This window comes from Schistocerca gregaria, chromosome 6 (assembly GCF_023897955.1).
Source record: "Schistocerca gregaria isolate iqSchGreg1 chromosome 6, iqSchGreg1.2, whole genome shotgun sequence".
Classification (NCBI taxonomy): Eukaryota; Metazoa; Arthropoda; class Insecta; order Orthoptera; family Acrididae; genus Schistocerca; species Schistocerca gregaria.
The window spans coordinates 243,940,609-243,958,830 of NC_064925.1; the positions used below are offsets into that span (position 1 = coordinate 243,940,609).

General features: G+C 41.6%; 1 protein-coding gene across 3 annotated transcripts in view; it reads right to left on the bottom strand.

Moving 5' to 3' along the window:
* LOC126278125 (probable ATP-dependent RNA helicase spindle-E) overlaps positions 1 to 18,222 on the bottom strand; it is a 224,970-nt gene that overhangs the window by 58,309 nt on the left and 148,439 nt on the right. For all 3 annotated transcript variants that reach the window (XM_049978013.1, XM_049978012.1, XM_049978011.1), the window contains 2 exons: positions 17,984 to 18,124; positions 10,990 to 11,132 (listed from right to left, as the gene is read on the bottom strand). In XM_049978013.1, coding sequence (XP_049833970.1) covers positions 10,990 to 11,132; positions 17,984 to 18,124 — 284 coding nt within the window. The remainder of the gene's footprint in view (positions 1 to 10,989; positions 11,133 to 17,983; positions 18,125 to 18,222) is intronic.

Consider the following 18,222-nt stretch of genomic DNA (forward strand, 5'->3'; position numbering starts at 1 on the left):
GCTTTGCTGTTGTGGTACTGTGAACGGCAGAAAGCAAGGGGAAACTACAGCCGTAATTTTTCCTGAGGGCATGCACCTTCACTGTATGGTTAAATGATGATGGCATCCTCTTGGGTAAAATATTCCAGAGGTAAAATAGTCCTCCATTCGGATCTCCGGGCGGGGACTACTCAAGAGGATGTCGTTATCTCGTTATCAAGAGAAAGAAAATTGGCATTCTACGGATCGGAGCGTGGAATGTCAGATCCCTTAATCAGGCAGGCAGGTTACAAAATTTAAAAAGGGAAATAGACAGGTTAAAGTTAGATATAGTGGGAATTAGTGAAGTTCGGTGGCAGGAGGAACAAGACTTCTGGTCAGGTGAATACAGGGTTGTAAATACAAAATCACATAGGGGTAATGCAGGAATAGGTTTAATAAGGAATAAAAAAAAAAAATAGGAATGCGGGTAAGCTACTACAAACAGCATAGTGAACGCATTATTGTGGCCAAGATAGATACGAAGCCCACACCTACTACAGTAGTACAAGTTTATATGCCAACTAGCTCTGCAGATGACGAAGAAACTGAGGAAATGTATGATGAGATAAAAGAAATTGTTCAGGTAGTGAAGGGAGACGAAAATTTAATAGTCATGGGTGACTGGAATTCGAGTGTAGGAAAAGGGAGAGAAGGAAACATAGTAGGTGAATATGGATTGGGGCTAAGAAATGAAAGGGGAAGCTGTCTGGTAGAATGTTGCACAGAGCACAACTTAATCATAGCTAACACTTGGTTCATGAATCATAAAAGAAGGTTGTATACATGGAAGAATCCTGGAGATACTAAAAGGTATCAGATAGATTATATAATGGTAAGACAGAGATTTAGGAATCAGGTTGTAAATTGTAGGACATTTCTAGGGGCAGATGTGGACTCTGACCACAATCTATTGGTTATGACCTGTAGATTAAAACTGAAGAAATTGCAAACAGGTGGGAATTTAAGGAGGTGGGACCTGGATAAACTGACTAAACCACAGGTTCTACAGAGTTTTTAGGGACAGCATAAGGGAACAATTGACAGAAATGGGGGAAAGAAATACAGTAGAAGAACAATGGGTAGCTCTGAGGGATGAAGTAGTGAAGGCAGCAGAGGATCAAGTAGGTAAAAAGACGAGGGCTAGTAGAAATCCTTGGGTAACAGAAGAGATACTAAATTTAATTGATCAAAGGAGAAAATATAAAAATGCAGCAAATGAAGCAGTCAAAAAGGAATACAAACGTCTCAAAAATGAGATCGACAGGAAGTGCAAAATGGCTAAGCAGGCATGGCTAGAGGACAAATGTAAGGATATAGAGGCTTAGCTTACTAGGGGTAAGATAGATACAGCCTACAGTAAAATTAAAGAGACCTTTGGAGAAAAGAGAGCCACTTGTATGAATATCAAGAGCTCATATGGAAAACCAGTTCTAAGCAAAAAGGGGAAAACAGAAAGGTGGAAGGGGTATATAGAGGGTCTATACAAGGGTGATGTACTTGAGGACAATATTATGGAAATGGAAGAGGATGTAGATGAAGATGAAATGGGAGATACGATAGTGCGTGAAGAGTTTGACAGAGCACTGAAAGATCTGAGTCGAAACAAGGCCCCTGGAGTAGACAACATTCCATTAGAACTACTGACGGCCTTGGGAGAGCCAGTCCTAACAAAACTCGACCATCTGGTGAGCAAGGTGTATGAGACAGGCGAAATACCCTCAGACTTCAAGAAGAATATAATTCCAATCCCGAAGAAAGCAGGTGTTGACATATGTGCAGTCACAGCTGCAAAATACTAACGCGAATTATTTACATACGAATGGAAAAACTGTTAGAAGCCGCCCTGGGGGAAGCTGTTTGGATTCCATAGAACTGTTGGAACACGTGAGGCAATACTGACCTTACGACTTATCTTAGAAGAAAGATTAAGAAAAGGCATACCTACGTTTCTAGCATTTGTAGACTTAGAGAAAGCTTTTGACAATGTTGACTGGAATACTCTCTTTCAAATTCTCAAGGTGGCAGGGGTAAAATACAGGGAGCGAAAGGCTGTTTACAATTTGTACAGAAACCAGGTGGCAGTTATAAGAGTCGAGGGACATGAAAGGGAAGCAGTGGTTGGGAAGGGGGTAAGACAGGGTTGTAGCCTCTTCCCGATGTTATTCAATCTGTATATTGAGCAAGCAGTAAAGGAAACAAAAGAAAAATTCGGAGTAGGTATTAAAATCCATGGAGAAGAAATAAAAACTTTGAGGTTCGCCGATGACATTGTAATTCTGTCAGAGACAGCAAAGGACTTGCAAGAGCAGTTGAATGGAATGGACAGTGTCTTGAGAGGAGTATATAAGATGAACATCAACAAAAGCAAAACGAGGGTAATGGAATGTAGCAGAATTAAGTCGGGTGATGCTGAGGGAATTAGATTAGGAAATTAGACACTTAAAGTAGTAAAGGAGTTTTGCTATTTGGGGAGCAAAATAACTGATGAGAGTCGAAGTAGAGAGGATATAGAATGTAGACTGGCAATGACAAGGAAGCGTTTCTGAAGAAGAAAAATTTGTTAACGTCGAGTATAGATTTAAGTGTCAGGAAGTCATTTCTGAAAGTATTTGTATGGAGTGTAGCCATGTATGGAAGTGAAACATGGACGATGTATAGTTTGGACAAGAAGAGAATAGAAGCTTTTGAAATGTGGTGCTACAGAAGAATGTTGAAGATTAGGTGGGTAGATCACATAACTAATGAGGAGGAATTGAATAGGACTGGAGAGAAGAGAAGTTTGTGGCACAGCTTGACTAGAAGAAGGGATCGGTTGGTAGGACATGTCGTGAGGCATCAGGGGATCACAAATTTAGCATTGGACGGCAGCGTGGAGAGTAAAAATAGTAGAGGGAGACCAAGAGATGAATACAGTAAGCAGATTCAGAAGGATGTAGATTGCAGTAGGTACTGGGAGATGAAGGAGCTTGCACAGGATAGATTAGCATGGAGAGCTGCATCAAACCAGTCTCTGGACTGAAGACCACAACAACAACAACAACAACAACAACAAACAACCTCTGAAGTGGGGGGAGGGGGCAGGCTTCAAGGACACTGCAGCAGCACAAGTGCACAGACAAGCACAGGTGCTAGTGCTGACAATAGCAACCTCAGTTTGTGTAGTGGCATCAGTTTCCTGGACTTGCTGTTTGAGAACAGAAGATAATGAGGCAGTGAACGTGGGCACGTGCATGGACTTGTATAACTTCTTGGCTTCACCATAGGGGATATACTACGTCATTTTTATATCATGGATCTTCCATTCTTCAAGGAAAACTCTGCAGTTCCTACTCCGGACAGAGTGATCCCCAGAGCAGTTGACACACTTTGGAGAAAAGGAACAACCAACACCATCCTGAGCAGCTTTACCACATTTGCCAGAAGTTTCTTCTCCTTTACAACCAAGAGTAATTTGCCCAAAGTTCTGACATTTAAAACACCACACTGGATTTGGGAAATAAGGTCATACACTTAGGTATAGGAAACCTGCTTTGACATGCATTGGTAGTTTTGTGCTGTTAAAAGTAAGGATAAGAGAGTCTGATTTGACAAGATTGTTATCCAACCATTACATCGACAATGCCTTCCTGGGATCACTCAGCTAGTTCTTCTAAGAGAAAGTCAACTAGATCCCTGCAACTCACAACACTTTCGTAGTTCAAGGTGTTGTGCTATTCAGTTTGAACACTCCCTGAGGCTTTGTGCTTTACTTGTTGGGAGCTGGATATTTCAACCAACACAGTGCCTCTGTGCAAGCGCTTAACACATGTTAAGGTGCCCACAATGCCTTCTAAGCCTTTCTGTATGTAAAATGGAGAAACTTTCTCGAAACTACTATAAGAAACACATTCTGTGGAACAGCATGCTTTATGTTATTACTGACTGAATCAGGAGGACGGGCTATACAAGCCACTTTTTAGATTGGGTGTTGGTACCTTACAGCACCCCACCCTTTCCACTGGGAGGAGGAAAAGAAAATTTTGGAGGATCCATTTCAGTCCAACTAGCAGCCAGGGGAATAAGGGTCCACTCAGTCAGAGCCCTTGTGCCTGAATAAGTCTGTGGCACAGCAGGTACCCTAGAGGTTGCCCACTAATGACTCTTCCACCTCAATAGATATGCATCTAATCAGTGCACAGCACATCTCGAGCCTGAGGGGTTTATTACAGAGGTTTTTACCATCTTTATGATCTGGGCAGTCAGGCCAAGATCCGCGTTCCCTGAGATACAATGTTCCATTACCGTGCCGCATGATGGTCGCCAAAGCATGCCCAGAGCTTATGGTGACAGGGGACTGGTGGTGCTTACATTCCCAGCTCAGAACCCCCAAGGTCACCAATCCCGTACCCAGGAAACAAATGCTGAGCTCTTGATAGGGCAAGTACACAGTCTTGCTTATTAGGCCAGCACAGCATTGATTGATAAAGCATTGAAGATTGTCTGTATTAGACTTCAATCAATATGATTCACAGGGTACTACCAGGAGAACAGTAAGAGCAGCCACTGAAATTTGGAATGTAAAAGACTGTATTTGGTAACACCTCCACCCAGGCAACAAGGATGAAACAATTAAGGTTTTTCAAAGACAATGGCTGCCATTCTGAAAATAATCAACACATAATAACTAAAACTACTGTCATACAATGAGTATCAGAGGAATTTTACAAAACTCATCAGAGGTGACATAATCTGCAATGCACATAACAGACTCAGAATTAATAGTTGTAAAATGATCTGTAAAAAAGAGGATTTCCAGTGTGTAGCTACAAAAAATTAACAGTAGAAATCTACTTTACTGATGTCAGCATTAAAAGTCACTTTGGATGTTTGGGAGCAAAGCAGTAGGGCAGTATAGACTGGCAATTATATAACAGTACAGACTGTAAGTTACACAAACAAAATAAAGAAAGGGCCAATTTAATCCAGGGAAAAAATGTACCTTTCACTTTTAACATCCTCTCACTTTCTCAATTGGGTGCAAAATGTCCTGATTTTACAAAAAAGCAAAAGAAAAAGTAGGAAAATATATTTAAAATAACAAGAACTTTTTCAGAATGCCATCATGAACAAAAAATATGCCTTTATAATTTTTATACACATATATCAGTGCTGTTGGATTGTTTTTCTTGCAATTATAATTTACCTAGTGCACATTCCACTTGTCACATAGCTATCTGCCTTCCACAGGTATAATTGTACTTTTTCTACTGTTTACTGTGTAAAAAGGCAGATTCAGTTCATGTTGTTGTTGTCGCCTTCACACCAAATAATGATCTGATGTGAATTTCCACACTAGTCTATCCCGTCAAGCCCCTTAATTTCTGCTTAACTCCTGCAACTGAGACCACATTCAATCTACTTACAGCACTCAAGCCTTGTTGGTCACATTCTACAATTTTTGCCTCCCCCCCCCCCTCACACACACACACACACACACACACACACACACACACACACTCTCTCTCTCTCTCTCTCTCTCTCTCTCTCCACTCTCCACCCTCCTCAACACTTCCCTCCACTACCAGACTGAAGTTTCCTTGCCACCTGATGATGTGTCCCATTACACAATCCCTTCTTTTAGTTCAGATGTGTCAATGTGTCATGAGTTTCTTTTTTCCCCACTTTGATTTGGTATCTCCTCATTAATTAGCCAATCTACCTATTTTATCACCAGCATTCTTTAGTGGCACCACATTTCAGTACATAAAGTTGTTAACTTTATGAAGAAACAGTTGGGCTGGGAATTACTTAGTGAACATTTGGGAGACCACCTTCCCTGTAAAGCCAACAGAAAGTATTTGAGTAGATCAAAGCACACTTGGCTAGAGGCAAAGACAGGTTTTTCTTTCAAGGAGGAGAAATAATTTCTTCGAGGAGCAGAGAGCAAAAGGTTGGTAGACCATGAAAAAAGGAAGGGGGTGTGGTGGGCCAGGCAAGTCACTTGCACTCCCAGGCAAAAGGGGGAAATATCTTGCACAAGGGAGAAGAGAGCCAAATATAAAAGAAAATTCATGAGGGAGAGGGAGAGGGAGAGGGAGAGGGAGAGAAGAAAATCTAAGATATTACATTAGTAAACATTGTGACAGCAACAGTTCAGAGATGAGAGAAAAGGTATGGGAGTAAAGATGAATCAAAAAGAAGAAAGAGATGAAGTAGGGAGCAAAAGAGGAGCATAAAAATTGTATAAAAAAATAAGAAAAGCACCTATTACACAAGAAGTCAGACCCGATTAATTATCACAGGATATCTCTACTTGAGGTCATATATAGGATTTTGCCTAGGATTATATACACAAAACTTCAGGAACAACTCAACTGAGAATATCATGGACAATTTTGACCACGGAGAAGCTGCTCTGATCCGTGTATCAATCTTAAGTGGATCCTGAAAAATAATAAGAGTTCAAAACAAGTAGTTCATTCATCACTTTTTGTTCACTAAAATAGTAATAATAATAATAATAATAATAATAATAATAATAATAATAATAATAATAAAAATAAATCAAATTTATGGACTTTGGTCTACACCAAAAACTCAAACTTTATGGAATAAAAAAATAAGAATACTAAATCAAAAGTTCAATTTAGGAATGAACTGTCTGTGTTCTGGCGTAGCCACAAACTTCGGAACGAAGAAGAAGAAGAAGAACGCAAGATCACAGAAGGCGGTGAGATGACGTCAGCCAATAGCATGCTGACCAGGACATCGCCATGGTAGGAGCAGCATCTGGCCAAAGTGAATATAAGTGCTGCTCCTGCCAGCCTCAGCCGGACATTAGTGGACAGTATTCGCAGTGACTTAACTGTATGGTAAAATAATCCCCCATTGGTTTCTCTGGGTGGGCACTACTTAGGAAGACATCGTTATCAGGAGAACAAAAACTGGCATTCTATGGATCGGAGCATGGAATGTCATAGCCTTAATTGGGCAGGTAGGTTAGAAAAATTAAAAATGGAAATGGATAGGTTAAAGTTAGATATAGTGGGAATTAGTGAAGTTTGGTGTCTGGAGGAACAAGACTTCTGGTCAGATGAATAAAGGGTTATAAATACAAAATCAAATAGGGGTGATGCAGGAGTAGGTTTAATAGTGAATAAAAAATATATGAATGTGGGTAAGCTACTACGACAGCATAGTGAACACATTATTGTAGCCAAGATAGACACAAAGCCCACACCTACTGCAGTAGTACAAGTTTATATGCCAACTAGCTCCGCAGATGGAGAAATGATTAAATAAATGTAGAATGAGATAAAAAAAAATATTCAGATAGTGAAGGGAGATGAAAATTTATTAGTCATGGGGACTGGAATTCGATAGTAGGAAAAGGAAGAGAAGGAAAAGTAATAGGTGAATATGAAATGGGGGTAAGGAATGAAAGAAGAAGTTGCTTGGTATAATTTTGCACAGAGCATAACTTAATCATAGCTAACACATGGTTTAAGAATCAAGAAATAAGGTTTTATACGTGGAAGAGGTCTGAGACACTGGAAGGTTCCAGATAGATTATATAATGGTAAGACAGATATTTAGGAACCAGGTTTTAAATTTTAAGACATTTCCAGGAGCAGATGTGGACTCTGACCAAATCTATTAGTTATGAACTGTAGATTAAAACTAAAGAAACTGCGAAGAGGTGGGAATTTAAGGAGATTGGACCTGGATAAACTGAAAGAACCAGAGGTTGTAGAGAGTTTCAGAGCGAGCATTAGGGAATGACTGATAAGAATGGGGGAAAGAAAAACAGTAGAAGAAGAATGGGTAGCTTTAAGAGATGAAATAGTGAAGGCAGCAGATGATCAAGTAGGTAAAAAGATGAGGGTTGGTAGAAATCCTTGGGTAACAGAAGAGATACTGAATTTAATTGATGAAAGGAGAAAATACAACAATGCAGTAAATGAAGTAGGCAAAAAGGAATACATATGTCTCAAAAATGAGAGTGACAGGAAGTGCAAAATGGCTAAGCAGGGACAGACAAATGTAAAGAAGTAAAGGCATATATCGCTAGGCCTACAGGAAAATTAAAGAGACCTTTGGAGAAAAGAGAACCACTTGTATGAATATCAAGAGCTCATATGGAAAACCAGGTCTAAGCAAAGAAGGGAAAGCAAAAAGGTGGAAGTAGGATATAGAGGGTCTATATAAGGCCGATGGACTTGAGAGCAATATTATGGAAGTGGAAGAGGACGTAGATAAAAATGAAATGGGAGACATGATACTGCATGAAGAATTTGACAGAGTACTGAAAGACCTAAGTCGAAACAAGGCCCCTGTAATAAACAACATTCCATAAGAATTGCTGATAGCCTCGGGAGAGACAGTCCTGACAAAACTCTACCATCTGGTGAGCAAGATGTACGAGACAGGCAAAATACCCACAAACTTCAAAAAGAATATAACAACACCAATCCCAAAGAAAGCAGGTGTTGACAGGTGTGAAAACTACCAAACCATCAGTTTAATAAGTCATGATTGCAAAATACTAACACGAATTCTTTACAGACGAATGGAAAAACTGGTAGAAGCTGACCTCGGGGAAGATCAGTCTGGATTCTGTAGAAATGTTGGAACACGCGAGGCAATGCTGACCCTATGAGTTATCTTAGAAGATAAATTAAGGAAAGGCAAACCTATATTTCTAGCATTTTTAGACTTACAGAAAGCTTTTGACAATGTTGACTGGAATACTCTCTTACAAATTCTGAAGTTGGCAAGGATCAAATACAGAGAGTGAAAGGCTATTTACAATTTGTACAGAAACCAAGTGGCAGTTATAAGACAAAATGGGTATGAAAAGGAAGCAGTGGTTGAGAAGGAAGTGAGACAGGTTTAGTTGATGGAATTAAATCAGGAAATGAAATACTTAAAGTAGTAGATTATTTTTGCTATTTGGGAAGAAAAATAACTGATGATGGATGAAGTAGTGAGGATATAAATTGTACACTGGCAACGGCACGAAAATTGTTTCTGAAGAAGAGAAATCAGTTAACATCGAGTATAGATTTAAGTTTCAGCATGTTTTTTCTAAAAGTATTTGTATGGAGGGTAGTCATGTATGGATGTGAAACGCAGACAATAAATAGTTTGGACAAGAATAGAATAGAAGCTTTTGAAATGTAGTGCCACAGAATAGTGCTAAAGATTAGATGGGTAGATCATGTAACTAATGAGGAGGTACTGAATAGAATTGGGGAGAAAAGGTATTTGTGGCACAACTTGGCTAGAAGAAGGCATCGGTTGGTAGGACGTGGTCTGAGGCATCATCAAGGGATAACAATTTAGTATTGGAGGGCAGCATGGATGGCAAAAATCACAGAGGGGAGACCAAGAGATGACTGCTCTAAGCAGATTCAGAAGGATGCAGGGTGCAGTAGTTACTTGGAGATGAAGAAGCTTGTACAAGACAGAGTAGCACCGAGAGCTGCATCAAACTAGTCTCAGTACTAAAGACAACAATAACAACAACAACATTCACAGAGTATTAGCATGGCCTGACAGAGAATGCTATGAGAACAGTTGTTAGTGATCCACATCCATTGCTTGTTTGGACTTTGTTTATAGCGAAAAACAATATTGTTTACATGTCGCCCATTGCTTAGGACACTTGTTCTAAACACAAAGTTAAGTATTTATTGAAATAAAACTATTCACGTTATATGCTTGAATTCTTGTATAGCAGCATCCTTTAGGCACCCTATACAATACGAATGGGCAGGATTCTGCAATCTGGATCATGTGGGAGTTGAACTGGTCTTTGACAGGATGATGGGCTCTCACCATTACTGTTTAACTTCACACTGGAGAATGTCACATGAGAATGGACTAAGAAATGCCAACACTACATCAGGATCGATAAAAACATCAAACTTAATTGCCTATTATCTGTAGGTGATCTTGCACTACTTGTAAACAATATGGAAGCAGCTAAACTTCAAGCTGAAGTACTCGGAAAGAATAACAGCAGATGTTGGACTGCAAATCTCATTTCAAAAAATATATATGTTGTCATCCTTCAAGGATGAAATGTCAGATGTTCAACTGAACAATAAGAAACAAATTCAGATTCTAAGTATGTTCAAATATCTTGGTGAAATCATAATGTGGAAATCAAAGGTGAAAGCCTCAATAGAAAGCAGAACAACTATAAAAACAAGTACAAAGCGACTTGACCAGTCTACAAGAAAAAAAATCATTCTCCATGAACACCGAACTGACATGCTACTGCTTTATTGATAAACAGAAATCAAAATACACAAGTTAAACACTATTCAAATTGAATACCAAATCAACAACAGAAAAAATACAGAAAGCAAATAGAAGAATCACGCAAAAGATCATTAAAAAACACCAAATACAAGAACAGTGGAAACTGATAGCGAACAAACTGGTGTATCAGGAAAGTGGGTCAGTAACTGGTACAATTTGAAAAAGGAGGATTCCCTTTTCTGCCAGAAAACAAGCTAGTGGAACAATTATTCAAGAACTTTTGGGAACACAAAATCAGTAATAACTGGTTCAGGCAGGTCCACAATGAATCAGAATGAAGTAAATGTGACTCTAAGGAACAGAGACATGAGATATAAACTATAAATATGTAAACAAAAACCTACAACATAATTGATGAGGAAAGGGAAATCGACTTAGAGAGCAGAAGAGGAAGCTGCAAAGCTAAATCTCTATTTGGAAGACTTAAGCATATTTGGACTGATTCAAGTTGTCTCCAATGTTAGAGTAAACTGTGTATTGTAAAAAGTGTGTGTGTGTGTGTGTGTGTGTGTGTGTGTGTGTGTGTGTGAGAGAGAGAGAGAGAGAGAGAGAGAGAGAGAGAGAGAGAGAGAGAGAGAGAGAGAGAGAGAGAGCAGGGGGGGGGGGGGGGGATTTTGCATTAAACAGATTTAGAAATACTGAAGCAAAATTATAACCCACCTCTCATGTGGATCTTGAGGATCTGTGTCAAGAAGTACGGAATTGACAGAGTTCCACTCCACACCAACATCTCTCCTCTGGCCAGCTCTGGTCAGGTTATATAATTTCATTTCTAGAGGACTTCTGGGTCCCTTTAATTCCACCTGAAAAATAGCAATTCTTTTATAAGTCCAAACACTAACAGAAATAAAGATGTAACAGATTAAATCTGTGTCTACCCATCTCCTCCAGCTTTGTGCATTCACTGTTCACAAACCCACCAGTTTACTTTTACTAATTACCACATTGAAGAGGCAAAGAAATTAGTAGACCTGCCTAATATCTTGTAGGGCCCCCACATCATGACTTGGCATGGACTCTACTAATGCCTGAAGTAGTGCTGGAGGGAATCAACACCATGAATCCTGCAGGGCTATCCATAAATACATAAAGAGTGCGATGGGGTGGAGATCTCTTCTGAACAGCAAGTTGCAAGGCATCCCAGATATGCTGAATAATGATCAAGTCTGGGGAGTTTGGTGGCCAGCGGAAGTGTTTAATGTCAGAAGAGTGTTCCTGCTGCCACTCTGTAGCAATTCTGGACTTGTGGGGTGTCACACTGCCCTACTAGAATTACCTAAGTCCGTTAGAATGTGCAATGGACATGAATGGATACAGGTAATCAGACAGGATGCTTACATACATGTCACCTCCCAGAGTTGTACCTGCATATATCAGGGATCCCATATCACTCCAACTGCACACCCCCCACACCACTACAGAGCTTTCACTAGCTTGAACAGTCCCCTGCTGAAATGCAGGGTCCATGGATTCATGAGGTTATCTCTATACCCATTCACATCCACCTGCTCAATACAATTTGAAACGAAACTCATCCAATCAGGCAACGTGTTTCCAATCATCAACAGTCCAATGTCAGTGTTGAGAGGCCCAGGCAAGGCGTAAAGCTTTGTGCCATGCTATCATCAAGGGTACAAAGGTAAATGGGCCTTTGGCTCCAAAAAGCTCGTATCGATCATGTTTCATTGAATGTTTCACATGCTGATGGAAGGGTTCCATTCCTGTCACGCTGAACAATTCTTTTCAGTCGGCTTTATTTGTGACAGTTGTTTTGTTATGCCACTCACGACTCAGCAACTCTGCTATATGGTGAGTGGCAACTTTTCTTTTCATAATACTGTTACATTCCATCCTGGCTTTTCCACTGTTTAATATTATGAAAATGATAGTGGCTACTCACCACAAAGTGGTGATGCCGAATCACAGATAGGCACAACAAAAAGACTGTCGGCAAGTAAGCTCCTGGCCAAAAAGGCATTCATTGGAATTAGACCAAACACACACACACACACACACACACACACACACACACACACACACACACACACACACACACAAAATTCACACAGACACAACCACTATCTATGGCTGCTGAGGCCAGGCTGCAGGCAACAGCGTTGACAGAAGAAGCAAACTGTGTGGTGGGAGTAAGGAGGAGTCTGCGGCAAGGAGGGGCAGGGACAGCACCATAGGGACAGGTTATGGTAAAGTGCTGCTTGTGAGAGCATACAGGGATGAGATGGGGAGAGAAGTTTGGTGCAGCCAGGATGTTAGATGGGGAGAAAGGGGCAGCAGAAAAGGAGAGCAGTAAAAAGACTGAGAGCATTGGTGGAACAGAGAGCTGTGTAATGCTGGAATGGGAATAGGACAAGACTAACGAGGGTTGAGACTAGGAGGGTTATGGGATTGTAGGATATATTGCAGGGAGATTTCCCAACTGCACAGTTCAAAAAAGCTAGTGCTGATGGGAAGAATACAGATGGCACAAGCTGTGAGCAGTCATTGAAATAAAGAATGTTGTGTTGGACAGGTGCTCAGCAACTGCATGGTCCAGCTGTTTCTTGGCCACAGTTTGTCAGTGGCCATTCATGCGGACAGACAGTTTGTTGGTTGTCATGCCCATATAGAATGCAGCACAGTGGTTGCAACTTAGCTTATAGATAACATGACTGGTTTTACATGTAGCCCTGCCTTTGATGGGATAGGTGATGCTTGTGACCAGACTAGAATAGGTGGTGGTGAGACAATGTATGGGACAGGTCTTGCACTTAGGTTTATAAAAAGGATACAAGCAAATGAGACAAGAGGTTGGGTGCAGGGGTTATTTAGGAATGGACATGGATATCGCTTATGTTCGTTAGGCGGTGGAATACCACTGTGGGAGGGATAGTGAGTAGGACATTCCTCATTTCTGGGCACGACAAGAGATAGTTGAAACCTGAAACCCTGGCAGATAATGTGATTCGGATGCTCCAGTCCTGAGTGGTACTCGAATAATAAGGGGTGGGGGTGACTGGATAGATTGGGCATTGTTTCTGCACAAAGCCAAGAGAGTAATTACAATCTTTGAAAGCCTCAGCGAGAATCTCGGGCTGCGTGGTTTGAGGTGCCTTGTCATGAATTGCGCAGCCGCTCCCACCGCAGGTCCAAGTCCTCCCTTGGGAATGGTTGTATGTGTTGTTCATAGCATAATTTTGTTTGAAGTAGTGTGTAAGTCTAGGGACTGATGACTCAGCAATTTGGTCCCTTAGGAATTCACACACATTTGAACATTTTCGAGAATATCAGTATGCTCTGAGAGGGACAGCTCATCACTAAAGATGTGATGGCCATGGGCTGGCTAGGCTGTACAGAAGGGACTTCTTGGCATAGAATGAATGGCAGCTGTCGACATAAAAGAATTGTTGGTAGTTGGTAGGTTTGATATGGGTGGAGGTACTGATGTAGGCATCTTTGACGTGGAGGTCAACATTGAGGAAGGTGGCTCATTAGGTTTACGAGGACCAGGTGAAGCATATGGGAGAGAAGGGGTTAAGGTCCTGGAGGAATGTGGATAGGCTATCCCCACTCTAAATCCAGGTCACTAAGATGTCATCATGAATCTGAACCAGGTTAGGGTTTTGGGATTCTGGGTGGTTAGAAAGGATTCTTCTAGATGGTCCACAAATAGCTTGCCATAGGAAGGTGCCATGCAGGTAACCATACCTGTACCATAGATTTGTTTGTAGGTGATGTCTTGAAAGCACAGGTATTGTGGGTAAGGATGTAGTTAGTCATGGCAACTAAAAAGGAGGCTGTAGGTTTGTAACCCGTCATGTATTGGGAAAAGTAGTGTTCAATAGTGGTAAGGACATGGGCATTAGGGATGTTAATGTAGAAGGAGGTGGAATCAATGGTGACGAGCAGGGCATCATATTGTAAAGGTATAGGAACTGTGGAGAGTCAGGGGAGGAAATGGTTGGGATCTTTTGTGTAGGAGGCCAGGTTGTGGGTAATAGGCTGAAGAAGTTGGGTCTATGAGAGCAGAGATTCTCTCAGTGAGGGTACAGTAACTGGCTGCAATGGTGGTTAGGTTTATGGACTTTATTAAGCATGTAGAATGTAGGAGTGCATGGAGTGATAGGCATGAGGAGGAAGATGGACTCTGGTGAGAGGTTCTGGGATGGACCAAAGGATTTTAGGGGAGACTCGAGATCCTGCTGGACTTCTGGAATGGGGTCGCTGTGGGAGGGTTTGTAGGTGGATGAATATGACACCGGCAGAGTCCTTCTACCAGGTAATCCTCTGAGTTCAAAACAATAGTGGTGGAGCCTTTCATCAGCAGGTAGGATTACAAGGTCGGGATCAGTTTTAGGTGTTGGATTGTTGTTCTTTCTGTGAATGTACAGTTAGCTTGCTTGTTGAGGGATTTGGGGAATGACGGTGAGGCAAGGTTCTAGGTTACAAAATCCTGGAAAGTTAACAGTGGGTAATTCAGGGGCATTGGGCGTGGATCAGGGTTAGTTGGAGAAGTGAACTGAGGCAGCAGGGTGCAACATGAGTCTCTGGTTGAGTCTGATTGGTAGGGTTAGTTCTGAGAAGTGTTTCCACAGCAGGGATCTGGTGAAGGAAAGAATGTCTTTAATGAGTCCTGCATGACTGAATTTGGGAGTTGGACAAAAGGTGAGGCTAAGGTTCCTAGAGGACTGTGTTTCAAGTCTGTTTCGGTTCTGGATTCTGTACAGTGGTGGGAGGGAGTTTTTGAGGGTGGGGTAAATGTAGTAGGTCTGCAAGGCAGCATCTGTCAGCAATGAGGTGATGTGGGAGAGGTTTGGAGGTTGTTGTAGATGTGATGGATAGTGTTAGTCCATGGCAGCAGAAGAAAGTGAACAGGGTGGAAAGTTTTTTGAGGTGGTGTTGTGCATGCTGCTCTAGTTCCTGGAGAGCATGAGTTTGAACGTGTGATATGGGATATAGAATATAGGAATTTGGGATTGCATAGCAGGAGAATTTTACAGATGGAGAGATGGTATTGCAAGGAAGTTTGGGCCTGATGGACATGGTTTTATGTTGGTGAGGGTTAAAGCCTGGCAGAGTCTGAACAGGCAGAGGTCATTGTGGAAGGTCAGGTTACAGCTCCAGGTGAGTAATTTGAATGTAAGGCTATTTGAGTGATTCCATGAGCCAAGCACCAATGCAGGAACAGTATGTGGGATAGGAATCTGTATAACAATTAGGAAACATTTCTGTACTGACATAGGTGGAAGGAGTAAGGATCCATGGTGGAGGAGAAAAATGCTTAAAAATACATAAATAACACAGAAATATGTTGTTAAAAAATCTCAAAAATATGCCTGAAACACATTGGAGAAACCACAAAAAGAGTGAAATGAATGAAGTATGGGGAAATTAGATGAAATCTAGAGTAGTGGGCCAATAGCGAAAGACGAAACCAACTGAAATCAACAAGAACACACACAATGAGATTGAATAAAAAATAAATTGTAATATGGTTGCAGGTCTCAAGTTGGGTAAACGTGAACAAGGGGGGACAGTTGATGTGACTAGATTAGGTAAAGTTAGCAAAGTGAAGTAGACAGGAGAAAGAGTCGGGAGAGGAATGTTGGGGGTGGGGAGGGGTTAGTAGGATGAGATATAAGTTTGTGTTGCACAGGAAGATATGGAAAATAACACGCGAAAAAGCCGAGACTGACACAGGAAGAGTGATCCATTTGAAGGTCTAGAATTAATTATATCAGCGGGAGTAATATGGGGCATGATATGCTCCACCAACAATCAGCCCAGTCTTGTAACTGGTTGTTGTGGGCAGCCGAGACAATTGACCTATAAGCAGTGTGTGCAGTGCAGTTTTTTGACGGTGTCAAGTGAAACACATGAAAGAAGAGAAAGATGGACAGTCACTGAGTATAGTAATGCCTTTGAAACAGTAACAAAGGAAAACGGCACTGGATTATGGCATGGAAGAAAAGTTGTTGAAAATAATAGCTGCTACTTACCATAAAATGGAGATGCTGAGTGACAATAGGCACAAAAGAAGTACTGTTAGCAAGTAAACTTTCAGCCAAAAAGGTCTTCAATGTAATTAGACAGCGCGCGCGCGCGCCCACACACACACACACACACACACACACACACACACACACACACACACAGTGTCTCTGGCTGCCGAGGCCAGGCTACAAGCAGCAGTGCATAATGGCAGAAGAAAACTGTGTGGTGAGGGTAAGGAGGCGGCTGGGGTGGGGAGGGGGAGGGACAGCAGGGTAGGGGTGGAGGACAGTGAGGTGCTGCTTGTGGGAGCATACAGGGACGAGGTGGGGGAGGGTGGTGGGGCAGCTAGGTGCAGTCAGAAGGTTAGAGGATGGGCAAAGAGGGAAGGGGGGGGGGGGGGGTCAGCAGAAAGAGAGAAGGAAGAAGTCTTTGGGTGTGTTGGAACAGAAGGCTGTGTAGTGCTGAAATGGGAACAGGGAAGGTGATAGGTGTCTACAGGACAATGACAAACAAATGGTGAGGTGAAGAGGATTACGGGAATGAAGGATATATTGCATGGAGAGTTCCCATCTGCACAATTCACAAAAGCTGGTGTTGGTGGTAAGGATCTGAATAGTGCAAGCTGAGGAGCAGTCATTGAAATGAAGAACAGAGTGTCAGGCAGCGCACTCAGCAACTAGATGGTCCAGCTGTATCTTGGACACAGTTTGTCATTGGCCATTCATGCGCACAGACAGCTTGTTGGTTTTCACCCTCACTTAGAATGCAGCACAGTGGTTGCAGCTTAAGGTGTTGATCAGATGACTGCTTTCACATGTAGCCCTGCTTTTGATGGGATAGGTGATGATTGCGACCAGACTGAAGTAGGTGGTGGTGGGAGGATGTATGGGACAGGTCTTGAAGAGCAGTGTCTAGGAGAAAAAAAATTGCAAGCCGTTTGCTATTAAGAATGATCTACAGAACCCAGTAAACAAATGACAAGTTATTCCATTACTCAGAACAGCTGAAATTGTAATGTAATCTGCCTGCTATTATACAATACCTGCATTTGTATGGTATCATTAAAGATATGTGGAATAATATGCTTCCACTATGCTGGTACATGAAAGATAAAACTACAACGTGAAAGCATTTCACAATCATCTAAAAACACTTACCGGATCCATTAGAACTAATGCGTGCGCTGCACTTATATGAATCCAGGATGGAATAAAAATTATATGGAAAGGATAGATTGATACCCACTACACAGAAGAAGCATCGTACTGCAGACAGGCACAATGAAAAAGAATGCTAGAAATATTCAGCTTCTGGACTGCCTTTCATCAGATGTAGAAAACACACACACACATTCCCAAAATCACAACTCACAAGCAAGTGGCCGCTGTCGCCTCTGGAGTGTAAGACTGTGACTGTGTTTGAGCCGAGCAGCATCCTTAGTTATGGTGGGTGGAAGTACAGAAGAGGCATGTGGTGGGGAGAGTGAAGGGTAGGAGGGAAGGGGGTTTGCAAAGTTGCTAGTGCTGCCTATGGGAGAGGGCAGGCATGTGGTCAGGCGAGGGATGTGGTCAGGTGGGAACATAAATGGAAGTAGACACTAAAATAAAATGTCCATGGATTATGTTACATTAAGCATCATAACATCTCTTGATAGACCACTGACCTTTATGCGACATTCTTCAGGTCTCGGCGGTTCAGGCTCTATTTCCTCCACCCACGGCAAATTAGTCTCTTGTTGGCGGTCGTAAGCTAGCTTCTGCTCATTTGTCCATTCTTTATGCTGAAGACGTAGATCATGGTTTATCTGAAATTAAAGAGTTTCATGGGATAATGAGTATGCATCTTGATCTTATAATAAGCCCCAAGAAATCACCATTTTTATAAAAAAAAAACCTAATGTTA